The following is a 15,133-nucleotide window of genomic DNA, read 5'->3' as shown; positions in this document are numbered from 1 at the left end:
TCTTGCCTGGTTTTTTCCAGAAGCATATTAATTGCTCAGAATATCTAATACCTCAAAACGAAATCTTTTGTTTCCCAAAGTATAAAGGATTAGATATCATCATGCCCTCTTCTAGCTGCTGCATGAAACCCATTATAGAAAGGCCTTACAGTAGGACTGACTGGTCATATATAAAACCATGACAGTCGGGGACCAGAATACTGCAACTTGCCCCACCATAATGTTCTGTCCACTGATCAAAGGAGTGTTTCTGGAAGTGTGCATCTCCTCGTGTGCAAATGTGTACTGGCACTGTCAATAATCACTGTTCAAAATTTCAGTCTAGTTGAAGTAAACACTGAAAACACAAGACTTTGCAAACTCTCTCCTGGTGAATCTAACTATATTTCCTCTTGACAAAGAGCACAGTCTCATATGGGGTGGGGCACTGGACTGTCACTCAGGATGTAGGTATTTATTTGTTTTCCAGCTATGATGCTCATATGTTGTGTCACTGAGGGGAAGTTGCTCCAAGTTTTTGTACCTCAACTTCTGTTATATCTTGGGCAGGATCAATTACATATTGTAGTCACATTGCAAGTAGTGAGAGCTGCTTGGAGTCTCAGTGCCATAAAAAATTACAGACTATGATGAGTCAGAATTTTGATCCTTAAAGGCAACAATCAAGCATTAACATGTTCTGTCCATCTCACATTTTGTCCCTGCTTGAGGACATGAAGAAGCCACGAGAAGACAGACCATGGGACCAAGCAGGGAGACCTAGTTTCCAGTCTATAAGAACTATGAACTCAAGACAGCAGCAGCTCCTGTGTGTCACTGTTTCTTTCTGTGTGCTGGAAATTACAGGAATTGCACAGCTCTGAAAAACCCTTCAGGATATAGAAGTAAAAACCATTTTGCAAGGACAAGAAAACAGAAGCGTGTGTGTATTTCTGGAGTGTTTCTATTGTCTGTGTGTCCATTCCTGTAGGTGAACATTTCATGCTTCTGTGGAAGACTGAACATTTCAGAGCCATTCATTTCCTTATCTGTGGAGACCATAAATCCAATATTGCTTTTACTAGGCAACTCTGACATTGATAACAGACATTTATAGAACATGTTCGGAAATTAGTATGTTTCGCTTAAATGGACTGTCAGTGTAATGGCTTTAACAATAATACATGAGGTGCAGTGATTCTGTATCACACAGAGAACTGTGTTTCTGCTGCAGTGCTGCCCTGGAAGTGTCTTCTTTCCTTCTCTGACAATCTGGTTTTTTTGCAGGAGAAGGACAGAGTTTTTTGAACTTGTCAGTAAAGGTGGTTATGATTGGAATATGGAAAACCACCGAGAAATATTTCGGTAAGCGCTGTTTATCCTTGCTTTCTGGTTATTTCAAAGTGTAGCCATATTTGTTAAAGGAATTTCATGTATTGTGGACTGAAGGCTTAGGATAACAAGAGAAAGTATGGTGTCATTTTTAAACATTAGCAAACAGCTTGGACTAATCAACGTGACTTCACCTTCTCTATTTCTATTTCTCCTACACACTCAGTCCTGTTTTCTTTCCTTTGTCCCAGCCTCACCAGTTCCTGTTTAGCCCTTCTGCTCTTTTTCCAGAAAGTATCAATATTCTGCCTCTCGACACAAAGATCTCTCCTGTCTGTTTCCCCAATCCCTCTTCCTCTCAACTGTCTTTTTTCACTGGCCAAGCACTTCTCTGCTCTTCCAGTCTGTACCTGGGAATTTTCATATGCAGAGTACTCTTCCAGCATTCAAGAATGCCCTGAGCATGCATCCTATTGAAAACCTCAGACAGTGCGGGTGGTTTGAGTAGATCACACTTCGTAGACAATAAAACGTGTGTATTTGCATACGCATGCCTGATTAGGTCTCATTTTATCTGAAATTTCATTAAAATTCTGTTATCTTTTGGTCTTTTGACAAAATATTGGCCATTTTCTATTTTCCATACCATTTCACACATTCCTAATTTTAGATTCAGGCAATATATTTGATGCTTCATTTTCAGTGCCCTTGTTCTTCATTTAAACTTTCTTAGACTTTTATCTGCATCATGTACTGTACATAAACGCTTTCTACAGCTGAATGGTTTCTTTCTCCTAATGCATATAAAACATGGTTGTAGCTAGGTATTAAACTACAGTGGAACCATATAGCTCATAGTAAATCTTCAATTTTTATTGTAGATGAGCAGTAGAAACTGCTTAAACAGTGTCTAGGATGCCTCCTGTGATTATAGGCTCTCTTGCTACAGCAGTCACTTACAAATAGGCATATAAATTAATCCAGTTGCAGGTGTTATTATGTAATAATACCCTTACTTATATCATGTGAAGCACGTGCTTTCTAATATATTATAGGTGTTAATGTAAGTAGTGTTAGAAGTATTGCAAAATTAGCAGTTACTCCCTTGCAATATCATTTCTTTTCTAGTGTGCAATGCACAATACCAAAATTCATCATCTTATGACCTGCAACATTAGGTTTCTGAGGCACAATTGTAATGTAAAAGCCACGCTGATGGCTAAGATTTCAAACATGTCATTCTTTTCTGGAGGAAAAGAAGGTGCCAGGGCTGACATTTTATATACGTATTATTTATTTATGCATCCAGAACAGAGTTGTTTAGAAATTCAACAAAGGTTGATTCAGCTTGTATTGTTCATTTCTGTTTTTCAGATCAATGCTAATGACAGCCTGTGACCTTGGAGCTGTGACCAAACCGTGGGAGATTTCAAGACAGGCAAGTCATGATTAATAGCAGGGCTGGGAGGAGGCGGGACTGGCAGGACAATATTCCCAGGGCCCTGGCTTACAAGGGACCAAAACTGGGATCAATTTACAGCAGTATTAATGTTATAAAAACATAGTAGGGGGTTTCTGCAAAAAATGGTTTATTGCATAATCTTTCCCCGTACACATGCTAGCGTGTACATCTGGCTTTACAACCTCTCCTCTTACTAACATTTTAAATCCATATCCAAAAATAGATGGCTTAAACAAAAAAGGCATTTACCCACATATAGATGCATTTACTTGTCTCATCTCAAAGTTTTGCTTGGCAGTGGCAGATTCTTCCCTAAATCAAAATTACCAACAGATTAACTGCAAATTTTTATTACCATAAAATCTTCAGTATATATGATAAAAGAAATGTATTCATTTTTTTAAGAATGTTGCAAAACTCCCAAGTGTAGTATAGGGCTTTCTTTAACATCCTGTACCTAGAAACCAACGAATAAAAATTCAGGGTTCTGCTTCTGAGCAGGCTCTTTAGAAATATACACAAAAAATGGATCCAGCATTGGCCAACAGGTACAATATGAGAAAGGAACCCATCCCAAAACTCTTGTCCTTTGCCCCATGATTTTTCCACTTCTAGACATCATTCTCTACCCAGAAACCATCCTTAATATTTCCAGTATCCATGCTAGTCATTCTCTGTCCTTCACTGAGACCCAGAGCAAGCCAGCAGAAGACAGACTGTGGCAGGTTTTGGAGGAATTGACAGAATCACGAAGCAAATTGATAATATACCAGTGCAGCTGGGTTTGGGTACACACCTAGAGGTAGTTCGGTGTAACAGCAAGTAATGGTTATAAAGATGGGGTGAAAAAGAGAAAGCTAGACCAGGTAACTAACGATGAAGGAGCAGCCAGATTCCTTGGACAAGGAAGTAATGGAAGCTGAAAGGGATCTACGGAAGTTACACGCACGTCAACTGAATATGGCTTCACCTCAGCTTTCAGTTTTGCCAGATGAGTCTTTTTTGCTTTATCAGCAGACTGTGACAAAAGTTCTTCTAAGGCTGTTGCTCTACTTGGCCAGAATATGGTCACCTTGCATGGAAATCAGGAAAGCTGCTTCTATCCTGCAGTGGGAAATTGAGTAACAAGATTTTTCAGTGCCACCTGGCCACTGATGCAGTGTGTGCAATTCCTCCTCATTTTTCTTCCTTAACCCGATTAGCTTCTGCATTTTCATTGACAGCCAAATGTCAGGTAGGGTCTGTTTTCCTAGTTGTGAATCTTTGTGCTATGCTGCTGAATTAGTGCTGGAGTCTCTGGCAAACTGGATTTTTTATACTTATCACTCTTGAGATCTACATGTGAAAAATGCAGCTTACTTATACAGGTTTGTTTTATACTGAAAAATCTAGTCTGGGATATCTTGAAACATTACTTGATTGAGCAGAAGTGTTAGTAAGTCCAGCAGAAGTGCTAATAAGTCCACAGAGGCAAAACAGGAAATAGCTGAACCTTAACCATGCCACAAGAAAAAAACAAACATATTTGAAACAAAGATGGAAAAATTCAGGAGGAGAAGACTGAAACAGGTAAAAGAAGAGACAATGGGATATAAGGAAAAAGGATCAAAATAGCACAAAGGGACAGGGATGACACTATGTCTTGATTATTTTTATACAATACACTTAGCAAACCGTTAATTACGATGAAGTTGTTCAATCATTCCTTTATCTGGAATACTGATCCATAATTTTATTAATGCACTAGATTACATACATTATAAAGTTCCAAACTGTGATAGGCTGGCTTAAGATTTAAGAGTACTTTATAACATCACTACACCTACTTCCAAATTATTTTGGTACCCTTTATTTCAACTACAACAAACGTAGCATTTGTGAATGTTACATAGCATGCAGTTGCTAAAGAAACAACTTTCGAGATTTTATGAAGTACAGGTTCTCAGCTTAGTTTACTCTCTTGTGCCTTGGCATTATGAAATAATTTCCTAGCTTAAAAACAATACACTGGCATGACAGGAGATTTATTATGTGAATGCCTCTTCAGTAGATTGGCTTCCAGGTTTTTTGCATCTCAAAATGCTGCATGTGCTCACCTTCAAGGTCTTGCACATGACAGGAGTACAGTACTATGTAACAACTGCTTACTCTTTGACTTTCTAAAATTTCTCTGGTTTCCAGAAGTAAATTTATTTTTAAGCCTTGTCTTCTTCTAAGAAGCACAAACTTCTGCAGTGAATAGAACATATTCATTCACTAAAGTCAGAAAGATGCATTCTATCATCCAACCTACCACTTCTTGATTTTAAATCAAAATGATCATCACAATCTGAGTTCCTACTTAGACATCCAGGTCCTATTGTGATGACAGTCACCAGGAAAAAAAAGTAAAGCCTAGTGGGGGAAAAAACCCTTTATAAATTCACATTAGATTAAAACAGAGAGTATTGGTTAATTAAGTTTCTTTGATAAGCAAAATTGTTATTAGAGGGCAAGAACCTGTAAGTAACCAGAGAGCTCTTTACAAACATAATAGTGGATGCCAACAAAAAGCTATCATTTCCTGGTTTGGTCTCATTCTTGAGTAAGTTTCTTAGAACTGCAGTAAGTGCTACCTTGGCAGGGCAATATAAATCCACAAGTCAACTCCCTATCAAAAAGGGATAAGTCCCTGTGCCTCACTAATGTTTATACCCCCTGTATGCCCAGTCCCAAAAACTGTATGAACACATGTGTGATGTCAGTCCTGTAAATGAGTTTATTCACTTCTTTACAGTTAAGCACAGGCTGAAGTCATGGTATGAGCAAAAACTCATTATCTTAAAAATTATGGAACAAGAACTGTAATCTTTATCATGATTTTTATTTTAGGCAGCTGAGCTGGTAACCAGTGAGTTCTTTGAACAAGGAGACAGAGAAAGATCTGAACTCAAACTCACCCCTTCAGTAAGTTTTTATCACTTCTGAAACAGTTACTAACTTGAATAGACTAAGAAAATATCATTGGGCTCATTCAGCAAAATGAACCGTATTTTGTACATAAAGAGAAACCTTAGAATAAATGAAAGCTCTGTCCAGTAAGAATATGCATTTATAACCATCTGTAAAAGCTCTCCAGTCAACACAGTCACTTTTGCACTGAGCCCTTTTACCCATTTTCTGTATCTGCTGCTAAGGTTATCCTATCAATGAATTTTCTAAGCAGCAGGAGTTAGGTTTAATACACAGAATTGAGCTAAAAAAATCACAGCTACCTGTGGAAATCAAAATTGTCAGATTTACTTTATGTTGCAGCTGTATATCTGTGTTATTTGAAATGCACTATTATAGGTATACATGTAAATATACTACTGCGATTGAAGAGATAAAATGGAATTGAGTGGAATAAAGGCAGATGGGTATAAAGTGTCAAACAAGAACTAGGAAAGTTTAATAAAGATTTTAATTGAACAATTAGAAGAGAAAGCCTTATCAGGTTGAATAACTCAAAATCTTGAGCTGCCATTATCTGGAGGCAAAAAGAGAAGGGTAACAGAAAGTATTCTAAAGAATTTAACTGGGAGGAAGAGAGCCAGCCCAGATCCATCACTGTTTTAATGAGCTGCAAAACTCTATGTGAGAAGAGAAAATTCTACTCAAATGTAATGCTTTACATTCCTACAGGAGGTTACTTACCAGCTCAACTCCAACTGTGGAGCATTTATTTTACACTACAGAATTATAAAACACGAACACATTCAGCCTATAAGTTTCAAAACAGAATTAAAAATAAACAGTTTATTTTTCGTGCCACGCAAAGCAGCAGGAAGTCAGCTGCAAAGATTGATTATGGTTTACAAAGTGTTCTGGTTGTGAGAATTTGATCATAGCTGCAAAATGCTGGGTGATGTGTCTGTAAAACACTCCAGTGCAATTAAAGCATGACAGTTTTGTTTCCTTCTCAATTCAGGCCATTTTTGATCGGAACAGGAAGCATGAACTACCCAGGTTGCAGCTTGAGTGGATTGATAGCATCTGCATGCCATTGTATGAGGTAATTTTTACTTACTACTCCTGTAGAGTCCAGAGGAGATTGTTCTTGTCTCTCTAGGGAAAAAGAGTTCACTTTCAGAGCAGCCTTGAAGGCTATTTGAACTCATCTTATTTTGACTTTGCCAAAAGTCAGAATTCCATGAAGAATTCTTCAGATTCCCTGAATCTCTCTGTAAATATCTGTAATAACTGTAAATTCCTATTTAAATTATAAAAGCTGATAGGGCAGTTGTTTACTTCATTATGTTTAAGACAAATTGATTCTCATCATGGTGAGGTTTGGAGTGTTAGAGGGACAGTCTCAGTACGTGCTGTCAAATCTGTGTGATGCAAAAGGAAACTCAAGCCTGAGCCTTTGCACTTTCTTCTGGCACCTTCCCAAACTGCTAAGGGGCACTCTAGGCCAAGCCTTTAGGGACAGTGACAAACAATTTGTTGTTTAACCTGTGCTGTTTAACTCAGAGTTTACTCTTTTAATGGTGCTTCCGCACAGACTGCCTAGGTGCCTGGCACATGGTGTGTAAATGCCCAAGTACTCCTTTATTAAGGCTAGAGATTACCACAGAAACATTCAGGTTGGAAAAGACCTCTAAGAGCATTGAGTCCAACCATTAATCTGACACTGCCAGGTCCACACTAAACCATATCCCTAAGCACCACAACATCTGCAGGTTTCTTGAACACTTCCAGGGATGGTGATTCCACCACTTCCCTGGGCAGCCTGTTCCAATGCCTCGCCACTGTTTCACAAAGTACTTCTTCCTATCAGAACAATGCTTCTGCCTTTTTGGATTAAACAGCTCCAGGATTTGACTGAAACCACACAGACTGCCTTATGTCACCAAAGACTGACAGACCACTGATATCTGAGAAAACAGATTTCCCTGTTCCCACTGCACCCTAAACTGCCTAAGACCTCAAAGCAATGAATGGGTCAGTGATGATACACAGCAATAACAGCTCCCATGTTAACATTAAAATTATCAACTTGTGCCTGAATGGAGCTTCCCTACACACAAATAAAAATTGATTGGCAGTTCCTTTCATTTTATAGGCCAGATATAAAACCAATATCCTACAATAAGTATGTAATAGGGCCCGTAAGAAGGACAATGTGCTCTCTTCCCTCTATGCCTTGTGGCATCTGAGGCTGCCAGCATGAAAATAATCAAATGGCCACCCAGCAGCAATGGCAATTCCTCTTGTGTGACAGAGAGCAGGCATTTGTGTAAGCAGTAAACCAAGATGCTGCTTTGCCAAGAGATCCTGTCCCTTTCTAAGGTCAGTCTTTGTCCTGATGAAATAAACTACAGCTACCGTTTTCAAACAATAAAGGCAAAGCAATTATGGAAGAAGAATATACACCTATATTGTTTAAAAGATTAAGATCATTTTGGACAATATGGGGGAGGGATGATGGATACTGATCTTGGACAGACACTTTTAAAATAATGTTCCTTTCAATAAAATAGCTCATATTTCACCAGAATGCATATTTTACCAGAATTCATTATTTCTAATAGCATCTGTAATCCAAAAATGTACAGTAAAGCAGGAAGAGCTGATAATCAGCCCATCCTCTGCATGAGAAAACTACATCTGAGCACTAAAGCTCTGGTTAGTTAGCTCCATCTTAGCAGGAGATCTCTGGGGAATATATTCACATCTGATTTCCCTGCTTTCCACTGTGTTTGCATCATGCTGTGCAGCCATTAGCCTGCTGCTCAACAGCTTAAAAAAGAGACACCATCAAACCTGGAAGTCATAGCAGCACCAGCCTTAGGGGTAAACAGAAAACTTGATGCCATAGTATCACACTGCAGGAGATTCTTTTTTCAGTGTGGAGCCAAGTTTCTATTTTCATATCCAGCTTAATCAAACTTCAACACACATATCCCATCAGCAGAGTATTCAGGCATTGTAAATCTGCTGTTTAGGGCTGGCTGAAGAATACAACTCTGGCCATATCCATTTTGGGTTGGTGGGTTTTTTACAATCTTTAAAATTCTTGCCATTTCAGTACATTGTAGGAACTGCTTGTGGGGAGAGAACAAGTTATACCATTACAAATGCAATATAAAGAGATGCAGTGGCAGCTGATAAACTAGTAAAATATTAGCAGTACTCCGATAGCTCACTACCACAGCACTTAGAAAAAATGTTTGAAAAAACCTACAAACATTTGACACTCATTTTCATACAAAATTAGAACATTAAACCATAGACAAAAAAAAAAAAAAAAAAAAAAAAAAAAAAAAAAAAAAAATCAAGGCTTTTGTATTTATTTTTTACCATGCTAGTGATTAGAAATCCTGAATCCACGTGGGATTCTATAGCATCCAGAGCCCCAAAGGGAATGCTGTGAGGAATGCGCCAGTCCCTACCAATGCAGGTGCTAGAGCAGGACCTAATGCGATGCTCTGCGTTATTTCACACACACACAGAGCAGAGATGATCCCAGCAACCACCGAATGCTGGCAATTCCCATTAAAGTCCATGTGAGATCGGCAGAGCTCCCTGAAATTCTTTGCTCAAAGGAACCCCCAAGAGCAAGAACAGAAGTATGCAGTACTGAAGGAACTTCACAGCCCAAACTTCCAGGAGTGGTCTGATACCATCCCAGTGCCTCTCACAGTACCAGAGCAAACTCTATCCTCTCTGCAGTCCAGGCTTATGAACTAAGCTACACCTGAGTGCCCACAAGGAATGGTTCATACTTAAAACAATATAAAAACTTTGCAGCACATTTTAGTTGTGGCTTTTCTAGACTTATCTTTTTTCCTCAGTTCTGAAACATCTTTTGTGGAGATTTGGCTTTATCTGCTCTGCTTCCTGCATTTTCTGAAGGTAGCTCAAGACAGCTAAAGGGTAATGAAGTCTCCTTTATTGGGGAACATGTATCACATCCCTCTGCTTACCTGTCTTCCTGTCCCTGAGTTTGGCCCCTTTTTAGTGATAAGGTTTACAAGTGACTAGCAAATCAACAAGATCTATGCAACTTCCATTAACAGTCCTGTTTGACTGCCCCTCGGAATGCCCATCCCACCCAGAAGAAGGAAGGTCAGTGACACACAAAATGTACTACACTGTTGTAATGCATTAAAGAAATACCTCACTACACCATGAGTTGCTATAAAGATTGAAGGTGGCTATATCTATATGTATTAAAAAAAAAAAAAAATCTGGAATTATGCACAGTTTTCCCATATCCGATTGTTTAAATCCAAAACCTCTGTGCTTGCTCTGTAAACCTGACTGCCCCTGGCACAAGGTAAGCCACAGCTCTGCTCCCTTGCTCTCTCCCCTATCTGCTGCTCAATGTAGGAATCAAGTCACTTCCAATTTCATATCTTAGTAATCAAATCCACTTCCTTCACACTGTGGATCAAAGGTCTGTGAAGATAAAAGGATACCAATTTTTCGTTCATTGCATTTTATTACACTTAGGATATTATATATTTTTTGTTGTTGTTACTGTAGTGATCCCAGATTAGAGTATTTTTATGTAACAGAGGAGCTTTTGCCTTCAGTAGCAGAACGGCAATCCATTTACACTGAACCTCAGATTTTAAAGGCTTTAGTTACACTTTACTGCGTCACATTTGCTCTTCATTCAAAACTGACAGTAAGAAAAGCATTTATGAGCAGAGATGAAAAACAAGCTTATTAGAATAATAATTTCTAAAGAAAAATGCACTTTTTTTGAAACTGCAGAGTTTTCAAACCTACTAATGTAGTTTCAGAATAAAATAATCAATCCCTTATTTTGCTAAAATATCCTATAGAGAGTAACTACATGCAAGTAAAACAGAAAATTTGAAGCATCCCATTGGAAATAAGACACTGTGGCTTCGTTGACAGCTGTTTACACAAAGAAAGTATTCTGTCCCTACTTGTAAATGTTTGTGTAACAGGAAACAGAATTTTGATCGTTAAGACAAAATACCTGACAAATTACTCTGATCCTCCAGTAAAGAGATGCCAAGAATTTCAACACTAAGAGATTTCTCTTCTGGTCTCTGTCATTTGTGTCTCCCTAAGACAGGATCAGTCACAGATTTTTCCCAACTCAGATTAGATTTCTCTGTGGGGAGCACACAGAGTGGGAAAGTGAAGATCTTATTCTTTTAAATCTTTATATTTCTCACAAAAAACATCAAAGCTTCAGCGATTCACATGGAACAAAAGATGCTAACAGAAACCCAGCTCTGTTCAGGGCATTGTTAGGCAGAGACAGTAACGCTATGAATAGCAGGGCCAAAGGCCGTGCACTCTGCTTCTGGGCAGATAAATACATAGTCAGGTAGTCACTGACAATGACAGCAGCTGTTTAAATTTAAGGGAGATGTCTTTGTGGAAGATAAAGAAGCTCATGGCTTTTACAACTTATGCGTGCTTGAGATTGCCCTACTCACCTCTACCTTGGTGCTCCCTTGAACTGCTCCATTTTAGTGCTCTTTTTAGAGCTATTCAAGATTTTCTTGGGTATTGAGAACTTCAAGCATATAATAGTATCTACAGAACTGAATTTGCATTACTCCATCCAGGATTCTAGGGGGAACCTGGGAAGAGTAGAAACATTTGGCCTAGCAAGTACTTTAAATGTTTTGAATGGAACGTGGAGGGACAGATTCCTTCTTTATCACACTGTTTGACTTAGAAAGAAATGCAGTCCCTCTGTCTGCAACTCCAAGGGCTCTGATATGCCTACCTTCCTACAGAAGATAATGTCTGGCCTTGCCATTAAATCTATTTGTTGTCTATGATAACTGTAGCTGCAAAAGTATCTCTTCTGCTTGTAAACTTAGATTAAATGCACAGGGTGTCATAAATGGTAGAGCCTCAACAAAGCACAGAAAAAATACACAGAAATAATACACAGAAATCTTTAACAGTCATGGCTTTCTGTGTTTTAACTTCTCTGGTTCAAGAGTTGACTATGATACTTGAATTGGAAGTACATACACACACTGTGATTTGTTTTTTCCAAAGGTATATACCCTACTTGTAATTACTAGACGTCTCCTTTCTCTGCATTTCCTTTGCAGAGAATATTAAATATGTGTTCTTCAACAATCATGCTTACACTGCTATATCCTGATGCAGCCCTTCCTCAGTTACCACTTCTATTCCTTTCCCTCTGTCCTTCAATTACAATTTTGCATGATGAAATACTGTATAAGAAATTCAGGGTTTGCATCACTCCTCTGAGAAGCCCTGCCTGTCCAGAATGGACTGCATGGCATGGCTTAGTCCTTACCCAGGCAAGAGTCACTGGATGCAGTCAAAACAATGACTTCTTCCTTCAGATGTTTTTGTTTTGTCTATACAATTAGGACCAAAAAACTTCTAAAATTATTTAACCAAGAAGACTTTATCTGTATGAACATTTGGAAATGGTTTTCCATCATTCACCCATACCTGGGATCGTTGATACAAAAGTCAGGGCACTGGTCTTATATTTTAAGTTAGCAACTAGTAAGGGGCAGAGAACTCACTAGCTGTTCACCATGCACATATGTAGACAGTCCATGAAACATGTTCATAAGTTGTTAAGTGTTTTAACAGAAACAAAAAAACAAAAAAAAAAATCAGGAATAAGCTGTTTGGAAAGATCTGTTCAATGGAAGCAATTTGATCAGCTCCATGTGACTCCCATTGAAGCCAGCTTTTCCTTTGTAGCATGTTGAAGGAGGAGGATAACTTTCAATACATCCCGAAGAACACCATAAAGATGCACACTTTTGTCAGGGTTTATTTCTGACATTTGATTTGGACACAGAGAGTGAGAGATAAAGCATTTATGCTTCCTCAGAGCACCTAGCTGACAAGGATTAGTAAGGCACATCAGCCCAGGATGCAGTTTGTGATACCAGGGACTGAGGCAGATCAAACAGATGTTGGCAGATCAAATTAGTCTCCCCCTCTGTTGAAATCCAGTGGGTAATATTAAGCAAGGAAGAGCAGGTGCAACATATTCTGCTGTGTTTGTAAGAAATTTGCTTCAGAGGAAACTTAATCAGGCCAAATGCCAGTGCTGGGGGGGAAGTTGGTAGCTAAGAATTATATTAGGAATAAGGGTTTGGCCCCGAATAAAGAGATTTTTTGGTATAGCAGAAAGATTTCTCTGTAGCCTTGAAGTAGGAACTTAAGTAGGTTCAGCACTTCTCTTGTTTTGTTTCTTGTCTACTAATAATGAATGTAAATGCGGCCACCCAGAATGAATTCTCTGGAACTTTCAGAAAACTCAGCTACTATCCCTGTATCAGAACTTCCAGTAATGGGATAAGCATTACCGAATTGTTTTTCTTACCTATTGCCCTTAATCTGAGAAGCTCTTGTCTGCTACCTTCTTACTAACAGAAAAGGTTAAGACGAGCTATACAAGAAAGAAAAAACAGGAAAAGAAGAAGAATTATTTTATTTGAAATTTCCATCTAAGTCCGTCACTATTTCACATTATAATAAGGAAAAGCATAGTTTTTGTGGTTTCTGAACAAAGGGGCTTTTTGTCTGTGACTATCATGAACATTTTTTCACAAAAGATGCAAGGATCCTGATCCTCTCTTTCTGCTTCCTGAGAACAGGGAAGGTTTCATTTTGCCTTTGAAAATTAGAATATTATTTTTGCTATGATTTCCATAGCTTGGTGAGATTATTGATGCAACATTATACTACAATCAACACATTTAAGAATTTACAAGTTTCTCCAGAATGTTTAGAAGAGGCAGCAGAAAGGAGCATTCTTTTCCCTTCAGACGAGAGTACTTCAGCTTACTTCTGAGTCATCTTATGTCAAAACAATCTCAGCTGAAAGGGCGGTTCATCAACAAAGGTACTGGGGAGAAGACAGGAAAACAAACACTCCCCATCAGCCTCAGTGAAGCTAAGCTTCACTAAAGGTTTTCATCCTAATCTGTGAGAAAAATTGAATCATTTATAATATTATAATTTCTGCTGCTGTTTTACTTAGAATTATCTGCCCAACATGTTGTGAGGGACATGGCAGTCGTGTATGGAAACGTATATAAAGGTCGGAGGAATTTGCTAGAAAAGTTGGCAGAAAAGGTAGAAGAGACAGCCAATAGAGGGAACTCGAACTGTACAGCCAATCTGAAAGGAGATGAATGGATAATTTAACAGCCATTCAGTTTTCAAGAAAGACAAAGCACAAACTACATTGCATCCGAAAAGGACCAGAAATTATGATGGATGAAACACTTCAAGTAAGCGTTTAACACAACAGAATCACAGTTTGGCTGCAGAATTCCCAGCTGAGGGTAAATTCAAAGAATGAAATTGGCATATGAGACTGATACGATTTGAAGAATTTTTCAAAATCCATTTAATAGCGAAGCAGAAGACATTGATCAGCTGCTTGGTTAAAATGTTGAAAGGAGTTAGAAACATTTTGTCTCTCGCTTGCTCTAAATGTAGAATCAAAACCATAAACAGCAGAGCTAAATAAGAAGTTGTTTATGAAATAATAACTCTTCTGAGCAAACCCTTGGCTTCATGAAATTGTAATGAATAACAGATGAATCCTTTGCAACTGTAGCAATACATCAGTTGAGCTACTTCAGTTGGTCCCATTCCTTCAGAATCACTCTCCCTTCGGCAGCATAAAGTGCAGGATATTGGTCAGAACATATTTTGCTATCAAGAGCTCTGTACTTTCCTCCCCAAAGCACCCAGCACATTTTACCAAGGGTTAATCTTACTTTATAATCATCCCTCTGTAGTTTACTTCCAAAGGAGTACAGTATTATTCTTGCCAGTGTACCATCACCAGAAAGAAGCTTAACATTAAATCACAGTGGAAGAGCAGAACACTTGTGTCTGTATTAGATCCCTTTGCAGTCACAACTGGCTTCCATCCACTAACAATTTTTAGAGAGAAGCTAACAGAAACTCCTGTTTTCTGTAAGGGAAATCAGTAATATATTCATTTCATCTAATTACATTTTCAGGCATCAGAAAGAAATTCCCTGGCAGAAATGAAAAAGTAATCCACTGATGCATTACATACATGATGATCTGGACCCTTCGCATTAAGCCCTAAAAGGAACAAAGTCCCCTTCAACAACAAGGAGATCACAATAAATATTTTTGAATGAACTCAACCCCCTCACAAATGCTGTACTTTTTTGCAGAACATAATGATTAAATACAGTCCTGAATCAGTAGGGCAAATAATTAATTCATATACACACACAGTCAAGGGTTCATAGAAGTAAATCTCTACATCTTCTCTGTATCAACTTATCTTCTGCATTTCACTATGGAAGGTAGAAGTCTAGCAAATTTTGGGGGCTTTAGTATATGGGC

General features: G+C 38.4%; 1 protein-coding gene across 2 annotated transcripts in view; it reads left to right on the top strand.

The window, feature by feature from the left end:
* The window catches only part of PDE11A (phosphodiesterase 11A), a 109,808-nt gene that overhangs the window by 88,139 nt on the left and 6,536 nt on the right, over window positions 1-15,133 (top strand). For both annotated transcript variants that reach the window (XM_058421327.1, XM_058421328.1), the window contains 4 exons: window positions 1,267-1,344; window positions 2,686-2,753; window positions 5,649-5,719; window positions 6,723-6,806. In XM_058421327.1, the coding sequence (XP_058277310.1) occupies window positions 1,267-1,344; window positions 2,686-2,753; window positions 5,649-5,719; window positions 6,723-6,806 (301 nt within the window). The remainder of the gene's footprint in view (window positions 1-1,266; window positions 1,345-2,685; window positions 2,754-5,648; window positions 5,720-6,722; window positions 6,807-15,133) is intronic.

Source organism: Hirundo rustica, chromosome 7 (assembly GCF_015227805.2).
Source record: "Hirundo rustica isolate bHirRus1 chromosome 7, bHirRus1.pri.v3, whole genome shotgun sequence".
Taxonomy (NCBI): domain Eukaryota; kingdom Metazoa; phylum Chordata; class Aves; order Passeriformes; family Hirundinidae; genus Hirundo; species Hirundo rustica.
The sequence above is the reverse complement of the archived record's forward strand: the minus strand, read 5'-3'. Positions and strand labels throughout refer to the sequence as shown.